The sequence below is a fragment of the Pelodiscus sinensis genome, chromosome 1, assembly GCF_052426305.1.
Source record: "Pelodiscus sinensis isolate ZL-2025 chromosome 1, ASM5242630v1, whole genome shotgun sequence".
In the NCBI taxonomy this organism is placed as follows: Eukaryota; Metazoa; Chordata; order Testudines; family Trionychidae; genus Pelodiscus; species Pelodiscus sinensis.
This window is the reverse complement of record NC_143052.1, coordinates 106,100,110-106,113,009: the sequence shown is the minus strand read 5'-3', so window position 1 is coordinate 106,113,009 and position 12,900 is coordinate 106,100,110. Positions and strand designations below refer to the sequence as shown.

The window sequence follows — 12,900 nt, the reverse complement described above, 5'->3', positions numbered from 1 at the left end:
GGTGAGAACATAAAACAAGGCCCATGTTAAAATGAACCATGTTTCAAGTTTGGCTCTAGGCCATACTTAGAAGAAGACTACAGAACAAACTGTACTTGGAAGCCAACTCCTGAAGGCCTTCAAACTTCCATTTCCTGAATGGAAACTGTATTTGGTTCTTTAAACTACCTGCACTAAATGGTAACTCTGCCCTTTCCCAAAACAAGTCTAAGCTCAAGATGCAAAGATACCCTCTCATAAAAATCAGCCTCTTAAAATCTCAAAAGAAGCTGTCAGTCTCTCAAGTCATCATTTGGTGTGGTTTAGCATAAGGGGAGTGGGGAAGAAATAATAAATGCTATCCAACGAGCATTGAGGAATTTAATATATTTAATCCATTTCCTGTGCCATTTCAGCCTTAGACCTTTTTGGAGGCAAGTACAGTGTTTTCATGAAATGTATATTGTGCTTACCACAACCCCTAATTGTATATTAGTAGATCAGAAGTCTCAAACATTTCAAAGATTGTGTTTTCTAATTTTCCATGGATTTAAAAAAAAATCTTGCTCAGCTTAACATTTTTGCCTCAGTTGTAACTCCTCAAACAGCTGCAATATAATTTGTTCACATTAGAAAGTTAAAGGAAAAATGAAGTCACCCATTACTTCTGCATCAAATTTATTTCTGCATTCAACAGAAGTTAAATGGGTGATCTATAGGAATTAGGGTTAAACTGAAATACATGAACTGAAGAAATGGGGCTTAAAGAAAAGTGGGTAAGTTCAGTGCTCACAAGAAAGTATATTTGGTGCTAGTCCGAAGTAGGATTAGTTCAAGAAATTATGACATGTTCACATACTTTTTTGCCAATGCACTTCAACTTGATGAAGCCATCATTATTTGGGCCTTAAGAAATTTTAGAGTAGAAAGATCTTTGAGAAAGTGGGATTCGACCACATACACAGGAGGCAAAGGCCAAACCAGTTTTCAGTTGAGACCCAACTAGGATTTGAAACAAAGCTGTGATAAGTAAACCTATTGGCTATTAACAAACCCTTATGCTTCCAAATCAAGCTTCCCCCCTCCATCAACTAGTTGATTCAGAATGTTAGATTGCATTTAAATAGTAGTGTGTGTTCATATTAAACATTTTATATTAGAGATAGAGATAGAGATATATATATATATATATATATCTCAAACGGTGCAATAGGAAATACCTGCTATTTCTAACTACTTTGACATATTTGAAATAGCAGTAGGGAGACCAAATTTCACTGGCAAGAAAGTTAAGGGTGCTCTTCATGATTAGTGTAACTATTTATATGCAAATCTAGAGAATTTACCAGTGCTCTTTCCTGCAAAGGCAAGGTACAAAAAGTTATCCTCTTATTGTAGTGATACTCGGACTGAAGCTCGTGAGCCTCATGTGGTGCTTTAATGTCTTTTATGGCTCTTTGCAGTTCATGATATTAAAAATGCTAATTTATTAAACCGAAGTTATCAGAATATTTTTACCAGATTAGCTTACTGATAAAATATTTGTTTATTTTGTTATGACAATTTTATATATAGACACGTATGATTATTCTCACGGCAAAATTACTGACCAAGTTCTTTAATACATATGAACAGCAGGTATTTCCTATTGCACCGTTTGATATATATATAAAATGTTTAATAGGAACACACACTACTGTTTAAATGCAATCTAACATTCTGAATCAACTAGTTGATGGAACTTCCATTGACTAGTTAATTAGTCCGGGGGCGGGGGGGGGGGGGGGGCACTGCAGAGTTGCAGCAGGGAAGCTAACCCTGCCGTGGCTCTGCCTTTTAAAAGTATTAAGAGCTGCCAGGCTCTTAATACATTTAAAAGGCTGAAGCACAGTAGGGGGGGACTGGGCATGAGCCAGGACAGATAATTCCTGGCTTGGACCTGGTCCTCCCTCCTCCTCTGTACTTCAGCCTTTTAAATGTATTAAGAGCCTGGCAGCTCTTTATACATTTAGAAAGAGGTGGAGGTATCTGGGAGCCCAGTCCCAGGCTACACCTCTGCTTCCCCTGGTCCCCACAGAGCCAGTACTGGGGTGGAGCTGGCTTAAAAGCTGATAGAGGCAGTAAGGGGGGGGAAGCAACTAGTAGAGTCACTACTCGACTATCTGATATGCTTATTGGATTGTCGACTAGTCACTTACATCCTTACTACTGTTGCTCTTTTGGGTAACACTAATTGCTAATTTTGTTTCTGAACCACTGAGGTTAGTGCATCACTGCTCTATTGGAAGCGTTTTTAAAGCTGCATCTGAGGTCATGTCTCAAACTTACTTGAAAATGCAATCTCACCATTCATGTTAATTGCATGCTCTGCCACAAAAAGTCTTGCTGTGCCATAAAAGAAAGAAAATGGAGCTGCTCAAATAATCTTTTCTAAATAGGTATGATAAGTGCTTATTTCATTGTGGAACCTAATTTTGGGCCCTCCTAAATTAACTCTGCACCATAGATCAATGTTTCTCACACTAAATTTCACATGAGGTATTACATCCATGCTTTAGGTATTGGATAAAATGAGACTACATTTATCTTTGTTAAATAGGCAAATACAGCCCCCCTCCCTGTACAACTATTTTTTTTTTTTAAGTATTTCTTAGTCAGCTGTGCTTTGCTAGCTATGCCAGTTTTGATGGGAAATAACCAATACGTTAAAGAAATTAAATAAACACCACCACAAACATCTATTTTCAAGTTGCACAACTTGTTGCAAACTTAGTGAGTTTTGACCCTTAAAGGTTTCCGGGGTATCAATTTGGAAGGGTTCTCTGGTCTGTCTATAAGTTGAACCTCCCTGGTCCAGCATTGTTGGGGCCTGACCAGTCCCAAATGAGACAATTTGCCAGACCTGAGGAGATTTACCACCACCAATCCCCGAGTCCACTGTCAGCTGCTGGCAGACTGCCCTAGCAGGCAACCCCATCTCGCCCTCCCCATAACCTGACAGGGCTGCCTGCCCAGCTACTACTAGCTTACTGGGAGACATAGGCTTCAGCTGCTGCCGCCACAGGATTCTGGTCCCACACATTCAGGAGCAGCTGTGGGGCTCAGGCTCTGACCCCAGCCCTGCGCAGCCTGGGAGTTGCCGTGGGGACTGACCCCACACTGCTATGGGGCTCTGGCCTCAGCCTGTGCTGCCCCCAGCTGGGCTGCTGACCCTGATACCCAGTCCTTAGGCTCCAGACTCTTTGGTCCAGGAGCATCCATGGTATTGCCAGACCAGACTGTTGGAGATACAACCTGTGCCAATATCTCAAAGAAAATGTTACACTTGTCCCTCAGGCTCAGCTTGGCAATTTCCTGGTTTTGTTTATTGGTGCTTGTGTTTTAGTTGGTATCAGACAGGCGTGGACCATTAGAAAAAGACAACTTATTTAATGAACTCAATATGCCAAAATCATGCCTGTAATTGACTGCAGCCAATCACTATGATCAGCACAACAACGCCAGAGAGCTCCATCACCTGCAATCTCCAAACACACATCATTTTGCTGCAAGTAATAAACTGAGCAAGTCAATTTCTACTTTCTAGAGGGAAAGACTCAGTAGAAACCCAGTAGATTATTTCCACTGAAGCATGAGTTCTAAAGGGCCTAAGAGAATGAGAAACAGACAGCCCTAACTTTTGCAGAAGCAGCTGGCTTAGGGAACCCATGCAGAAAGGGAACAAAATGAACACAAACCCCTGCATTTCATAAAGTGTTATCAGTAGCATACCTATGCAAACGTGTTATCACAAATCTCATGCTAAATATCAATAGGCTCTCGTATTTTATTTTGCATGTTAAATAAAGGTAAATGACATGTAACCTGTTCAAGCAACAAATTTCTTAATCACCAAATTTGACTTTCATATTAGATGAAAATGCTTGTACTTGTATTATATCACATTTTAAGATGTACTGATGTATTAAAGCAAGAGTTCAAATAGCTTAACCATAAGGCCATACACTTCATAACATGAAAAAAAATTGCTTCCTAAAAATCCAAAGACTGCTATAGTAAATTGTTCTATTTTTCCATTCCCCCAGGAACTTCAGTGCAACTTCGTTAATAGGTCAAAGCACATGAGAAAAATGCTCCCTCATAATCATGTCAGTACTGTTCAAGTACTCCACTACCTGGTAAGTCTAACCTTAAGCTTATCAGGTAGTCATCTACTGAGGAGTCACTTACAATCCCTAGTTCACATGTGGGAAGTAATGTCCATCCTGAAGGCAGGACCTATCTGTAGCCAGACAGACCAACCCCCCCCCCCCCATCTCATCCATCTTATTTGCCTTTCTGAGGTTCCTGAAGCATACAGGGCAGAGAAGGAGCAGTAAAATCAGCACAGTCTATGCTGGCTCATCTGATCCTGAGAAGCTGAAAATATAGATATGAGGAGAGAACGATTAAGGCAATCGGCACAGCCATTAAGCTTTGATCTGCTTTGATGCGAGATCAGGATATGCGAGTGTGCCCGGCTGGCACCCATGTTGATTCGAACACACGCAGTCCCTGGAAGAGGAATTTCCCACTGAGAAAAGAATGCCCAGTACTTCCAATTTAGTTCTCTTACAAGTGTAAATTAAGTTCACAACTCCCTTGTAAGAACTGGTCTCACAAAAGACAGACCAGCCCCATTTGGCATGACAGACAAGAAAGAGAAATACGTGACCCCATGAGTATAAAGGTGGTACAGCAGCACACTCTTTTGAGTGTCATTCTACCCTCTACCTGCTGGTTGGATTAAGTGTTTGACCTCCGGAGGTTCTATGGGGACGCCCACCTCATATTTTCGTCTTTCCTAGGAATTGAGGGACCAGCCCTGGCCTGACATGCTGGAGTCGAGAGGCACAGAAGGGGGTAAAAATTGTACCTGGATGTGGTCCTCTGTCTTAAGTGTACACATAGAAAGAGTAAGCTGTTACTTGGTACCATTATTTCTATTTTTCTATCTATCTTCTTTGTAACCATTTTTAAGATCTATATTTTGCTAGTAGTTAAGAAATAGAGCAATAGCCATTGTAACCATATGATTTATAAGCTTCTTTAATAAACCTGTAACTGTTTAAGCTTTAACCTGACTCCTTCAGTTGCTGTAACAGAACCAAGCACAATTTAAAAGAACTTCAGCCGGTCTTAAGGGACAGATATAGGGAGAGCTTGGGCGTTTGGATTTGTGTCACACCCAGGTGGCAGAATTCACTGGGGCACTTCTCAGCCTTCCCCAAGGCTGCCCACTGCGAAGGAATTACGAATTCTAGCAGCTGAAATCTGAAGTGTAATAAGCTCTTCCTGTACATTTATTGGGCACCCGTCAACCTCCTCCAGGTTGCCTGCTGCAAGGGACCCTGGTCTCAGCAGTTAAAGTCTCGGGTGTATAGCACATACACACTGCCCTGACCGTCGGCTGACACTATCTGATAAGCCTGTCAGACCTACAATTCCCCTAATGGTAATCTTTAGATAGATCACAGTCAGTCAGTGAAGTCAAGTTTGCATTTCAGCTCCTGTGAAAGTTAAGTAAACCCCTCATCTTGGGTGGAGGGAGAGAATAAGATGAGGACTTCCTGTTAACTACCTCAGAAACTGTGCTATCATTTTGGCTCAGGCACAGCTTGCCAAGTCTGGTGAATCACACAGCTGGTTAGCTAGCTGGAGCTGCTGCAAATGCAGTCAGAAGTGCCACAAGTCAGCTCTGCATCTCTGCTATCTCTCCCCTCCCAGAACACATCAGGGTCCAGGAGTTGGTACTGAGTTTTCAGTTCTGTTCCCCTTGCAGAAGCTCAGAATGTGGCACATCCGCTAAAAATTTGTCTATAAAAAGAAATTATGTAAATAATTCAATATGTAATGTGAGACAATACATTTATTTTGGTTTAATGCTTAAAAATAATCTAAAAGGCTCGGATGATTGTGTAGTGTCTAATTAATAAGTAGAGTCCTGCACAGACTTATAAATGGGATTCTGATAAGGACAAAGGACTGAGGCCTTCATACCTCAAATTAGATGACTGTCTAATATTGCTTAGAATTGCCACCAAAAATTGTAGCAGGGAAGTTACTTAATTAAGAGATGAGAATTGAGTTTCAAGTAAAGTACAAAAAGGGGCCTCGACTATACTTGCAACGCTGCTTATCTATCTGTCCCCTCCTCTCCCTACTCCAACTACTCCCCCTAGACAGATGAACCAACTCTGGCATATCAAACAGGAACTTTTTCAAGGTGCTCTGTACCTGGTAAGTTTGGACCAGGCAGGGAGCGGTGCCGAAGTGGTGAATGAAGCTGAATAGGGCCTACCAACCAGTGATCTATGGGTGAAATCTTTGGAACAGTAGACTACTAGTTAAATTGACCTTTACAATACCATGCACTCGCTCTCATCTAAAGGAGTCAAATAAAATGACAATTAAGATGACTTCATCTCTAGGAGCTTACAAAAAAGTTTCCAGCTTCTTAAAACACATTTAAAGTTTGCTTTCTCAAAGACTCTGCAAATTACTTGGAATTTTCTTCATGAATTCTACTTTAGCTTTTGACTTATCAGATCTGTCCAGAGCTGTGTGTCTGTTGGTTGTGGAGGTGGATTTTAGAGTGGAAAATTCTGCATTTAGTGGAAACTTAGCTATATTCTTTTTCTATGTATCTACCCTCAGCCACTCCATAAAACACTGCTTATTAGGACTGTCAATCCTAGTATTTTCTTGTGTGTATTACTATGGTTTCAGCTGTCAGCACTATCTCTAATTTCTAATGATTAGAAAGTCAGTTTCCTCAGACAATGATAGTACAATTATTGTGTATGGGCATGTATAGCAAACAAAATCTAGTCTGAGCCTCCACAATGTCAAGTTTCTTTTGTTATCTCCTAAGTGACACATTCTCATATAATGAATAAGAATTACTTATTGAGTGACTAACCATCTAATTTTTAAAAAGAATCCTATAGAACATTAAGTTAAAAAAGAGCTGTTGATTAGCCAGTTAACTCAAGTGATTAACTCAAAAAAATTCATCTGGATTTACTGCACGTTTAAACAAAAATCCAACTGGAATGTATTAGATTTTTGGATGTTTTCTACATTTAAATATATTGATGTAAATTAGAGAGTACACAGTGCCCACTTTATTATTTTAATTATAAATATTTGCACAGTAAAAAATACAAGAAATAATATTTTTTCTGTTCACCTCATACAAGTTTTATAGTGCAATCTACTGTGAAAATGCAACTCCAAGATACTTGTTAAATAACTGCAGTCAAAAAAAAACAAAAACTTTAGAGCCTCCATATCCACTCAGTTCTACTACTTCTTTAGCCATCACTAAGCCAAACAAGTCAGTTTACATTTCTGGGCGATAATGCCTACTTATTTACAACAGGACCTGAAAGTGTTTGCATGGCACATTTATAGCTGCCATTGCAAAGTAGTTATGTGCCAGATATGCTAAACATTCATATGCTCCTTCACGCTTTGGCCATCATTCTAGATATAACACTTCCATGCTGATGACTCTCGTTTAAAAAGTGTTAATTTGTGACAACTTCTTGGGGGAGAATTATATCTCCTGCTCTATTTTACCCATATTCTACTATATATTTCATGTTATAGCAGTTGCTGATGGTGATGTTGAACATTTTAGGAACATTTTCACTTCAGATTTGGTACTGTGTGTGTTCCCAAGGTGAGATTTCTAAAGATAGCTACAACAGTCAACCCAAGGTTTAAGAATCACAAGTGCCGTTCAAAATCTGAGGGACAAGGTGTGGAGCATGCTTTCAGAAGTCTTAAAGAGGGGTACACCCCTGTGCAGAATCTATAGAAACTGAACCACCAAAAAAGTTAACCCTCTGCTAGTGGCAGATGACATGCGTCCATGCTGATGACCCGTTCCCCCATCCCGCTGTCATCTGGAGACTAGCAGAGCTGAGGGTCTGGTGCCAGTAGCAGAGATCTGGCCACTCACCAGGGCAACGTCTAGATTGACATGATTTTCCGGAAATGCTTTTAATGGAAAAGTTTTCCGTTAAAAGCATTTCTGGAACAGAGCGTCTAGATTGGCACGGACGCTTTTCCGCAAAAGCACTTATTGCGGAAAGGCGTCTGTGGCCAATCTAGATGCGCTTTTCCGCAAAAAAGCCTCAATCGCCATTTTCGCGATCGGGGCTTTTTTGCGGAAAACAAATCTCTGCTGTCTACAGTGGCCCTTTTGCGCAAAAGTTTTGCGCAAAAGGGACTTTTGCCTGAACGGGAGCAGCATAGTATTTCTGCAAAAAGCACTGATTTCTTACAGTAGGAAGTCAGTGCTTTTGCAGAAATTCGAGCGGCCAATGTAGACAGCTGGCAAGTTTTTCCCGGAAAAGCGGCTGATTTTCCAGAAAAACTGGCCAGTCTAGACACAGCCCAGGAGTGGAGCAACAAGATCCCAGCTTGCCCTACTCTCCTGGCTGCCAAGGACTCTGGCTGCTGACCAGCCCCTTGCTTCTCCCACCTATAGCAATTTGGAGGGCATAGCCCCAGCCACATAGGCTATACAAAGTGGGCCAAGAGCTACATCATTACAATTAGCATAGCTGAGAAATTTTTTAAGTAAGTGTTTTTGTAGTAACAAGTATTTTTAATTTGGTTCATTGAAATATTTTGGACATCTAATAATAAGATCAGATAACGTACTAGACAATCACTATGTAAACTCAGTACTGATTTACAGCAGGTTATCTACTTTGCCCTTCCAGTGATTAGACAGTTTTGCTAAGATTTGTGATGATTTTCAAGACAAGTACACCATGTCTAATCAGGACAAGTTTAGAAGGTAACAACTGAGGTGCTGCAGTTTTAAAAGAAATTGCATATTACATACTTTTTTTTAAAAAGGGCCGGATTGTAAAATAGCAAGAGATAAGAAATGGAGCCAAGAATTAAGTTTCACTCCATCTTCCCCCTTGTATCTAGGCATTGAAGGCAATACCAAACTGAATTGACTCCAAAAAGGCAGATGAAGGATAAACATTCAGCCTCAAGTCAGTTTCCTTTATTTTTATTTATCAATGTCACATGCCTTGCATAATGTGAATTAAGGGACAACTATCCATATTGAAGGTGTTAAAGGGACTAGATCCAAAAATCTAAACTAAGTCAACCGTCACCTATTTTAGAAGTTTAAAAATTACTGTCAGTGAAACCACCAACACAACTGCACAATTTGGAGAAAGTCTAATTTAGCACAAGTCAAATAAAATTACAACAACTGTTTTGGAATCAGTCAGCCTTAGTGTACTTTTTACACCTGTGGAAGCTCAGATTTCCAATACATAGCTAAATACAGGCAACCCCACTTAAATTGCAAAGTTATGTAAATGTACAAAGTTTGCAGTACAAATTCTATAGAAATTTCAACCATGAGGACTGAGTTTTAGAAAACTCTGCATTTGATTAAATTAGTGTTTAATTGCATAAACTATAAACTTTGCAAGGCTCAAAGTTTGATGACTCCCAATGCTGGGACACTGTAGCTTAACCATTAAGTTTTAAAAACCAAATGGTCCAGAATTTCTTTGTCCTGCAATTCCAAGAGGCTGTCAAGGTTTTTTTTCCCCCCAGTTGCAATCTCATCTTGATGGCTCACGGCTTGAAAGCTTCTTGCTTCAATGGACCGTAACTTATTCTGATAAGCTACTGAAATGTATGGAAGAAGTTGTGCCTAAATCCTTTTACTGCTTCTAAACAGAGTAATCAGTTTAAAGCGAACTGTTTTTATGCTTTGTGCAAAAGCAAACAGTTTTCCTGCATCAGTTAAATTGTTCTCCAGAATTTTTAAAGCTTTTGATTACTGTAGGTCACCTTGACTAAACCTAACTTTATAGCTTCACTTTTATAACAGCTATATTTTGCACTCTTTTTGGGGGATACAGAAAATACACTAACCAAGTTCTTCTGAAAGACTTGTATAACAGTAATGTATTGACATTACAAATCTCAGGCTTTAAATGAAAGTTTCAATACCCATATACTGCAGCAAGTGGCATGAAATTAGTTAGCATGGGGACATTTATTGTTCACAGGTTTCAGCACCTTTTCCACTTCCAAGATACTTCAGAGAGTTATTCTTCACTTCGATTCCTTACTCTGCATTAGTTACCATAATTCAATTACAGGCATAAAAGTGGTCTGGTATTCTTCTTAGTTTCAATAAACTTAGACCAACTATCCACTTGGAAGCATCACTGAATGCAAAATATTACAATCTGAAATGTAGAATGCTGAAACTGGTTTGAAAGGGAAAGTGTAGTAGCAGGATTAATACATACATAGAGAATTGGTCCAGAAGACAACTGTTACTGTTTACCAGTTCAACTAATACTCCTGTCATCTGAAGACGTGGGTTGTGCCCACGAAAACTCATACCACCACCTACACATTTTGTTTGTCTTTAAAGTGCTACTAGACTATTTGTTGTTTAATTTTTTCCTGTTACAAACTAATTCAGCTACCTTTCTCAAGCTCTTGCTACAAGCATATTGGCCTTCCAGCTGACATTTATATTCTTGCAAGAACCATCATCTGTTAGGGTTACCTGGGACTGTATCAATTCTACTCCTTCAAAGGCCTCCATGTTTTATCCTTTCTGCAAAGCAGCAGTAAATAGGGGATTCAAAGTCCTATTTTGTGACAAAATATTCAGTATTAGAAGTTTAGAAGAAAAAGATAGAAACACTACTGCAGCTATTTTCCCCCAGCCTCCATGCATGCAAGTCTATTTCAGCAGTTGGGAGAGAAGTTGGGAGATAAGTGCGTCTTTCAGCTGAAACGTAACTGCTTCCAGCTTACTCAAGGGAAAGGTTACATAGGATTACCAGACAAAGTTTAACAAAAAAATGAACATGTACGACTACATTCAGGCTTAAGTTGAAAAAGATGCCTTACACCTTAAAAAAATCTAAACTTATTTTTATTTCCAAGAGAACACCAGGTTCTGAAGTCCTCTTATATGATCATGGAATAGACAAAGCATGATAACGTCACTTGGCCTGGAACCACTAACAGCCTCAAATAGTTAACTGTTCTGGTCAGAAAGTTCAGCTACAGCTTATGCCCGAAAATTCGACATTTGAATCCATTGCTTACATCAGTACTGGCTAATTGAAAGAAGTGGGAACACAGCTGCAACACAAAACTACCTGAAGAGATAGAAGATTGGTTCTACTTTACCTGAATTTATCAGCTGCATTGGGCTTATTAGAATGTAAGCATTTCACACAGAAACAGCCAAAAGTCTGAGAATTCTATGTATTGGAAAACATACCATTTAACACACCTGGTCATGAAATAGGACGTTTAAGTCATAAGCTAACACTAGGGCTACGGATATCCCCTGCGGATTTAAACAAACATGTCCGCCGCTTTTTTTCCGGCTTGGGGAAAGCCGGAAAAAAGCGTCTAGACTGGCGTGATCCTCCGGAATAAGGCCCTTTTCCGGAGGATCTTATTTCTACTTTACAGCCGCTCCCCGAGTTATGACCGTTTGCACTTATGACCAAAGCTCCCATGGAGCGGTCGTAAAGGCGGTCCCCGAGTTACGAACGCAACACGTGCTTACGAACAGCGCGGTCACGTGTAACTCAATGGGGTCCGAGTTATGAACAGCTCGAGTTACGGCCAAGTGTTTGGTCCGTAACTCATTCATAACTCAGAGAGCGGCTGTAGTTATAAAGTTTCCCCAGTATCTAACCTAAATCTCCTTTGCTGAAGATTAAGCGGATTACTCCTTGTCTTATGTTCAGTAGCCATGGAGATCAACTAATCACAATCCTCTTTATAAGAGTCTTTAAACATAATTGAAGAATTATCAGATCCCCATCCTCATTCTCAACTTAACTTTTCCTCAGTCAGATTTTTGAAATGTTTATTATCTTTGTTACTCTTCCCTGAACTCTCTCTAATTTGTTCACATCTTTCCTGAAATATGGTGCCCAAAACTGAACACACTATTCCAGCTGGGGTCTCACCAGTGCCAAAACTATTACCTTCTAGGTCTGATGTACAACACTGTTGTCAATATACTCCAGAATATTAGTTTTTTCCATGATTGCATCCAGGGCTGTCCTGAAGGGGATGACAGGATCCAGGGCAATCCCTCTAATGCCAGGCACTATGCCCATTCCACCCCTTCCCAAAAACCCCTCTCCCAAGAGAGGCAAGCCAAGAGATTACCAAGGGGCCTGGCGTTGGCAGCAGCAGGGATTGTGCCCTTGACCACTGCTCCCCAGAGCCCACATCACTTGGGGGAGCAGAGTAGGCCAGGGCGGTCAGCTTCCCACTGTTGTGGTGAAATGGGGTGACCAAACTGGGAGATGGGGTTGCTGCACTGCCCATAGCTTTTGACACTGTGCTGAGTGCGGGGTCAGGAGGGAGTGTCCCATTAATATGGAGGGAGGGACCATCCTGTCCAAAAGACCATGAAGATGGCCACTGTGGGGGCCCCTCCAAAGTGCAGGGCCCATGGGGGGCCACCCCAAACTCTTATGGACAGGATGGCTGACTGCATCACACCAACAATTCAAAGTGCAAATGACTATGAACTACCACATTTTCCAGTTCCACTCTCTAGCCAGTTATTCCCATTTTGTAATTTGGGGATATTTGATTCTTCCTTTGAGTATTAGTAGTGCACTTGACTTCAGATTAATTCTCCAATTTGTCAAGGTTATTTTAAAATTCTAACCCCATCCTCCAAAGTGCTTGCAACTGCTTCTAGATGTGTGGTATCTGCAGATTTTATAAGGGTACTCTCCTGTCCATTATCAAAGTCTAATGAGATTATTGACTAGTATGTGACCCAGGAACAACCTTATGGGTACACAGAAATACAGGAGCTTGACT

At 40.5% G+C, this 12,900-nt stretch overlaps 1 protein-coding gene across 2 annotated transcripts in view; it reads right to left on the bottom strand.

Moving 5' to 3' along the window:
• The window catches only part of MTPN (myotrophin), a 44,845-nt gene that overhangs the window by 6,756 nt on the left and 25,189 nt on the right, over positions 1 to 12,900 (bottom strand). The window contains exon 4 of one of the 2 annotated variants that reach the window (XM_025180290.3): positions 10,595 to 10,679. The exons of the other annotated variant lie outside the window; for it this stretch is intronic. Coding sequence (XP_025036075.1) covers positions 10,620 to 10,679 — 60 coding nt within the window. The 3' untranslated portion in view covers positions 10,595 to 10,619. The remainder of the gene's footprint in view (positions 1 to 10,594; positions 10,680 to 12,900) is intronic. 2 annotated transcript variants of the gene reach the window in all.